Consider the following 7,024-nt stretch of genomic DNA (forward strand, 5'->3'; position numbering starts at 1 on the left):
GGGGGGGGGGGGGGGGCGGGTAGAAAAAGCTAGCTTTCATTTGAGAAAAATGAAGAATCTAAAGAGCACAACAAATAAAGGAAAGTCCACGACAACATGACAGGAACTAAAAACAACGGCCTAACTACAAAGCAATGTAGATATGAACATATTACATAATAAGCAGGCTGGAGAATTGACTTATTACTAGTAGCCTCCATAATTGAATGAAATCAGATAACGGCCGTATACAACAGTTAACACTATTCGAAATTTTGAAGAAAAAAAAGCTGCTCATCCAAAGCAACTTTGATTTCCCCAAGAATTTACAACACAGACACAAATCCATGCACAAAAGAATACGAATATTTGTCAAATTCGCAAGTGAAAATATTGAACATCATACGTGCATTGCCCTCTTATATATTTATCCGACGGAGGAAATTAATAATGTTTTATGAAGCCAAGGAAAAACAAGAGCTATGTCTTTACCTTAAACATAATTATGCTAGCCAAAATGGTCAATGATGTAAACATCACGTAGTATGTAGGGGACACGACAGCTGTGTTGAAAGTATCAAGAGCCTACAATAATAAACTACCGTCAGAAAATTTTAATTTCTTTTTTAAAAACCTAATCAGGATGGTAAATATAAATTAAGTATATTGTTTCATCTCTTCCAGGTTATAGCCTGATAGTTTGCATCCTCAGTCAATACATCTGAATAGAAAATTTATATATACAATTAGCTGATATAACAAACTAGCCTGACTAGTGACCATTACAAAAGTTTCAGGAATTCATTTCAATGTTGTACAAAAGTACAAAAGAACTTCGCGAAGGATCTGCCAACTTCCACCCTTATAGCAAGCTGGAAGTAGCAATCACCAATGTATATCTATAACTACCCAACTATATCGTGTCAACTGCCGGACAATTAAACTTGTCAACTAGTTAAGGTATCCCTCAAAAGTGGTTAAATAATTTATTTCATGCTTTCAAATAAAAATATTGTTTAGATGGGCCCTTCCGAGTGAGGGAGAGATGGATACCTTATTTAGATAATTCATTTGAATGATCACACAAATAATGACAACCATTGCGAAGGCCCAGGTTTGAGGATATGTTAACTGATTCATTCCAGAAAATGTTAACTTCAGGGCAATTCCAAGTGCCTTAACACTCATAACCTGTCAAAACGGCTTCAGAAACTTTACATAGATCGGTGTAAGAACTAGAAGAAAAAACACAATTGAAACGGACAAACATACCGAAAGTGAGCCCACAATAGAACAAACCCCTATGTAGACTATCACATATGTCTGCCCATAACGAGGCACAAAGCGGGTTATGAGTACGAGAGTTGTGGCTACCATCAAAGCAACATACAAAAGGAAAGCTACAGAAAACACGCATATGTTACATTAAGGAAAGAAGGCGTCAAGGTATTTGATATTCGCACAAAAGTTTTTTTAAAAAAAATTAGACATGGTAATAGAAATAGAATGTCCTTTAGTGTCTGTCTACCTGGTTCTGTCGCAAGATCCCACACTTCCTTGACAGTTTCTATCTCACGCTCTTGAGGTGCATGAAGAACAATCGTAGTTGAACCCACAACACATAACACACAACCAAGTATACCAAAAATGTTTAATCGCTCCCCTAATATAACATGAGCAAGAGCAGCACTGCGAAAAACATGCCACAAAATGGTAAAAACACAGTGAATGTCAAATTGCGTTAACAACAACAATAATGACAGGTTGTCCTCTTGCCTGATAATTATACTCAGTGCACCGAGGGGAGTTACCAGGATAGCCGGTGCAAATGCATAAGCTGCAAAATTAGCAATTTCACCTATAACCACTGACAAATGAAAAATGTTTCTATTAGCAAATCTTTCAAACGACATCCTAAATAATTTCGTATCAGCCAAAGCCCTGTAACACATTAAAACACAGCAGCAACCACGAAAATTAGAGAAACGTACTGGTTATCATGCCGACCCACCATAATGGTTCATACAAGTAAGAATAACCGCCAGCGCCTGGCAGGGAAAAGTTGAGAATAAGTAGGGCAAACCGACATGGATCCAAAATAAATTGATATTCCATAAAACCACCAGTCTTTATCACACATGAAACAAGATACAATGTCAGAAAAGAAGAGATGATAAAAAGCGGATTACCTGCCCTTACACCAGAAGACCCTGCTATCTTCAAGCCTTTCTTCTTGACAATGAAGCTGGCACCAATGAAGAAACTGGAAGACAAAGCTAAGATCAAACCCTTGATGTTACCATTCGACATACCCTTGTTGGAGTCTCTCCAGGAGCTCTCTGAACTCGAAGCCGGCCCACTAACCGCCATAGGTGAAATTGGACGAGCAGTTGATAATAACTCATAAATCCGAAAGCTTCCATTCCATACGATCCATGCAAGCTCAATGTAGCCCCATCAAATCCGTGATGCAAATCGGAATGAACGCGGTTCGAAGCGCTATCATCGGAAAGACAGATGGCCGGAGGGTTCGAGATGATGAGAAAGAAGTTTGGATTGTACAGTAATGGAGATCAAGGAAGGAAAGCGGGAGAGAAACGTAAAGCGGGGGAATGCGAGATAGATGAGAAAGAGAGGAGAAGGTGACATACAAAGAATGAGATCTCTCTTTTGGTTTCGTGGAAGTGCCCAACCGTTATTCTTCTTCATTCTCGTTTCCAAACGCCTTCCGAGACAAATTTCGTTACTAAATATTCTTATTCTATTAAATCATATTTATAATAAATATATTATTATTTTTTATTTTTCATCTCACATAAGAAAGCTATGAAGTGTGAATTATTGTTGAATTATGTTTAATTTAGCAAAATTAAAAATCCACAAAATAAAAAAAAAAAAAAAAAAAAAAACCATTTTCAGATTAAATGAAGTTATCGACTTTCGTTCATATTTCCAATTTTCCGCATCGTTTTTTCGTTTCCTGATAGGACCCGTTCTAGAAATGGCTGAGGCGAGCGCCAACATAGGCCTTAATATTCCGCCATTTTTGAACTCTACTTCGCCTACTTCCTTACCGTCGAGGACTCTGAAAGCCGCCGAGTCGGTAAGAACAACCAAAGCCAAATCATGGAGAACCAAGCCATTGAAGCTGAGTGTCTTCGCGGCATCTTCTCGTTCTACTTCTTCGGGTTTTAAGCAAGCAGAAGACGGAAAATTGCCACCAACAATGGAAGCTGATAATCCAAGAAAGGGAAGGGTCTTTTTCCTGGACGTAAATCCTCTCTGTTATCAAGGCAGCAGACCTAGTTTGCACAATTTTGGTCGCTGGGTTTCCATCTTCTTCGAGGAAGTTAGCCGTAGTGATCCTGTTATTGCCGTAAGTGCCATTTTATCTATATTGCGTTTATTATCAATAACGGCGAGCGCATAAGCTGTCTGATTTTTTACACTTTTATACATACACACACACACACACACACACACACACACACACACACACACACATATATATATATATACACGCTGCTTCGATTCTCGTGGATTCCGGTGCCGATGTCTGAACTTATTAATTTCTCCGACTGTCTGCTTGTAATTCGTTTATCTGTTTGATTGCGTGCTGCCATTTTTTGTGCTATCATACATGACAACTTCAATCTACAAATTAACCGAGTGAGATGAAGTAAACATTATCTCATTGACTGATATCTGGAATGGGAATTACATACGGGGTTCAGTGATTTGATTGCCTTGATTATTTATAGTGACGCAACTTTGAAGATCTTGGAAATTTTTACTTGATGGAATTAAACTCTCAGTGATTGAAGTTGTTTTTAAATTGGTTTATGAAAAAATTGGTTAAAGGCCAGCAGTTGACCCAAATGTTTTTAGAACTGACAGACATCTGTTCAAATTCTTGATGATGAAAACAAGAGCATATCTCTATTTATTTTTATAACACGGACCGTTTCTCTTCGTTTAATTATACATGATTGTAATGTTGGCGAGGAGACTTGTGAAGGGACGTCCCATGATAGAGGGTCTTGAATTTCTGTCCAGAATTTATGAGTGATTTTCTTAAATGACTTAAAACTTGGTTTTGTTCAAGCAGTGCTTTCTAAGGCTTCTATTTCATTTTCAAATTTGGAATGTCGAGTGACCGCGAGGTCTATTTGTTGCGTAAGCAACTGCTTGTGGCAATCACAAGATCAACTAATTGAGAATTAAATATGACTCGCTGCCTGCCCTCCAGTTGAATAACGTTTCTAGTGCAGGAAGAGAGGTAAAAGATTTGGATTTCACTTGCTTTCATGCCGTTTGGGCCCAATGCTTAGTGCAGTGAGCAAATGTTAAGATCACACCGCCACCTCTTGGGCCTAGTGCTTACTGCAGAAGTTCTGAGAAGGAGATCTTCATTTCTATTTGAAGTGTAAATATTGGAGTATAGTGATTCTGGCATTATTTTTTTGCTTTATAGTTGGAAAAAGTTAAGTTCGTTACTTGGGAATGGATGTACACAACCACATATGGCTGCAATTCGATTTACTTTTCAATGATGATTTGTGCATCAACTTTCTCTTAACTCTAGATACCCCATCCCTGCTAGCTTTGTAACTAAGGTATTATCATTCTCTTATTTGTACTGTCAAATAGCTAGAGATCTGTCTTCATTTGAGACTTGTTTTCATTGAATAGATTTTTCTTAATATAGAAAAGGTTATCGGAATCAGTAGAATGCAATATTTCTCGAACTCATCAAATTAGTATTGGCTCCGCAGGTTATTGATGGGGAAGGAGGTAGTGAGCATCGCAGGCTGTTGCTACCCTCATATAAAGCACATCGGATAAAATTCACTAGACAATCATCTTCACAAAGATTTACAAAGGGAAATTCTGGAAGGTCATATCAAGTGATAAGAGATGCTCTCAGAAGCTGTAATGTGCCCGTAAGTGAATTTTGTCTAAATAGTTTGCGACATATTTGCAGAGTAGCTAATGTAAATTGCAGAAAGCTGCTACTATTCAGGACCAATGTGGTTGCTGTTTGAGTATTAAATTTCGAAGGGATGAATGTTCTGAATAATTAAGACTTATTTTTTTCATGCTAAGAAGCTATATCTTGCAGGTTATAAAGATCAAAGGTCACGAAGCAGATGACGTTGTCGCTACACTTGTGGAACAAGTTTTGCAGAGAGGGTTCCGGGCAGTAATAGCCTCTCCTGATAAAGATTTCAAGCAGTTGATTTCAGAAGATGTCCAACTCGTGATGCCTTTGCCAGAGCTCAACAGATGGTCCTTTTACACCTTAAAGCACTACCTTGCTCAGTATAACTGTGATCCGTGCTCTGACTTGAGTCTTAGTAAGTACTGTCTGCAAACATAGAATGTAGAAACCATTTAGAAAGAGAAGCACAGACATTTATACCATTTTCTTATCATAAAGTACACAACACGTGCAATCATTGACCAAAAGGAAATAAAATGAATATTGAAGTTTGATATAATGATTTATCGCATAGGATGCATAATGGGTGACGAGGTAGATGGCGTTCCGGGAATCCAGCACGTTGCTCCTGGATTTGGTCGAAAGACTGCAATGAAGCTCTTAAAGAAACATGGTTCTTTGGAGAATCTACTCAGTGCTGCTGCAGTAAGAACTGTGGGCAAACCATATGCACAAGATGCACTTACAAAGTATGCCGATTACCTCCGAACGAACTACAAAGTTCTAGCCTTAAGAAGGTAATTCCTTTCATTTTCCCACTTAACCTTATGCGTGTCCTTGAATTGTAGCTAATTTCTTGACTACATTTTACTGGCTTTTGGTCATATTTTTTAACAGAGATATCGATGTTCAATTTCGAGAAGAGTGGTTGGTTGACAGAGACCGACAAAATGATTCGACTATTTTATCTAAGTTTGTAGAAAACAATGACAGAAACTCACTTGCCGAACAAGGAAACAAGTGTAAATCCCCCTCTGAATGAATACATACAGGTAAAACTAGCTTAGGCTTTGTTAGAATATGATTTTATGCTTGGAAATATTCATACCTGCTTACTGGTATTCTGCTAGGGTGAAAAGTGTGTTATTCCTTTTCTCCTGATACACTGTGGAATCAAGCTAATCCATATGCAATAGAAGGGCTCACTGTGACATTCATTTGTGCAGGCAGAACGATGTGGTGAGATGATTAAAAGATGCTCATCCAACATGCTTTAATAAAATAGGTAACATTGATAGTGGATATGGATTTGGGCAATCCAATTAGAGGCCATAAAACTGTAGAATTCCTCTGTTTCCATAGATTCATCCAAACCACTCTTTAGAATCGTCCCAATGATGTTAAACGATAACGTTTCAAACTTTGGTAAACGAAGCATCTAGTTAGACTTTAAGCAGCAGCTTGATTTTTGGTCAAAATCAGCCGAGTTGACAAATTGGGTTTAGCTGATATTTTAGTCCAAACTGATTTTTGAAAATGAAAATGCCCGCTTGACCAAAACTATCTTATTAACTAATCAAAATTGAACCAATTTGAGACCAACAAAATTTGATAATCCGACTCTCGTCTGTTACTGAATATATACACATATATGGTAGATAATCAGCTAGAAAGGAAAAGAATCAACTGTGGGAAAAGAATGACATGTATGCCTGCGTGGGATTATGGATAAATAAATGATGGAAAAGTAGTGCAAACAATGTGCTGTAGTATATATATATATACCCATTCTTGGGGAATATCCTCCTTAGAGATGGACAGCCCTAAATACCAACAAAAGCAACACTTTTTCCCCCTTGAGACTTCGATTTCTGATATATATATATATATATATTGTATTTTGAGCACTTGAACCACTAAATCTAATTAAGCTTATTCAAATAAAATAGAAAAGTCTATCAGAAGTCAAACAAATAAAAATATGCAAACTAATAATTAATTATTTAATTTCATAAGCCACTCTATTATTAAATAATTTTGGATAATATGATAATAGTAAATATGGGCAAAAAAAAAAAAAAAAAAAAAAAAAAAAAAAAAAAA

The 7,024-nt window shown here is 37.1% G+C and overlaps 2 protein-coding genes across 4 annotated transcripts in view; one reads left to right on the top strand and one right to left on the bottom strand.

The window, feature by feature from the left end:
- The window catches only part of LOC111462845 (probable magnesium transporter NIPA4), a 6,351-nt gene extending 3,658 nt beyond the window's left edge, over positions 1-2,693 (bottom strand). For 2 of the 3 annotated variants that reach the window (XM_023106639.1, XM_023106620.1), the window contains exons 1-7: positions 2,169-2,687; positions 1,971-2,027; positions 1,756-1,846; positions 1,508-1,668; positions 1,252-1,379; positions 1,033-1,170; positions 472-564 (exon numbers count right to left, since the gene is read on the bottom strand). In XM_023106639.1, the coding sequence (XP_022962407.1) occupies positions 472-564; positions 1,033-1,170; positions 1,252-1,379; positions 1,508-1,668; positions 1,756-1,846; positions 1,971-2,027; positions 2,169-2,349 (849 nt within the window). In that variant the 5' untranslated portion in view covers positions 2,350-2,687. Of the gene's footprint in view, positions 1-471; positions 565-1,032; positions 1,171-1,251; positions 1,380-1,507; positions 1,669-1,755; positions 1,847-1,970; positions 2,028-2,168 lie in introns of all 3 variants that reach the window. The other variant, XM_023106629.1, reaches the window with a different exon arrangement.
- Positions 2,694-2,924: 231 nt separating this feature from the next.
- On the top strand, positions 2,925-6,380 carry LOC111461781 (DNA polymerase I). Its single transcript, XM_023105431.1, has 6 exons — positions 2,925-3,355; positions 4,755-4,922; positions 5,102-5,336; positions 5,496-5,718; positions 5,819-5,973; positions 6,148-6,380. Exons 1-5 carry the CDS (start codon positions 2,981-2,983, stop codon positions 5,961-5,963), a joined length of 1,146 nt encoding a protein of 381 aa, XP_022961199.1. The 5' UTR covers positions 2,925-2,980; the 3' UTR covers positions 5,964-5,973; positions 6,148-6,380.
- The last annotated feature ends 644 nt before the right edge of the window (positions 6,381-7,024 follow it).

The sequence above is a fragment of the Cucurbita moschata genome, unplaced genomic scaffold, assembly GCF_002738365.1.
Source record: "Cucurbita moschata cultivar Rifu unplaced genomic scaffold, Cmos_1.0 Cmo_Scf00002, whole genome shotgun sequence".
NCBI classification, from domain to species: Eukaryota; Viridiplantae; Streptophyta; class Magnoliopsida; order Cucurbitales; family Cucurbitaceae; genus Cucurbita; species Cucurbita moschata.

What these genes read in the sequence shown, in the direction of transcription:
- LOC111461781 (XM_023105431.1), top strand. Translation starts at nt 2,981, where the DNA reads ATGGCTGAGGCGAGCGCCAACATAGGCCTTAATATTCCGCCATTTTTG. An exon ending in TCAGAAGCTGTAATGTGCCC is followed by an intron (nt 4,923 to 5,101) that starts GTAAGTGAATTT and finishes TATATCTTGCAG; the next exon opens with GTTATAAAGATCAAAGGTCA. An exon ending in AAAGTTCTAGCCTTAAGAAG is followed by an intron (nt 5,719 to 5,818) that starts GTAATTCCTTTC and finishes ATTTTTTAACAG; the next exon opens with AGATATCGATGTTCAATTTC.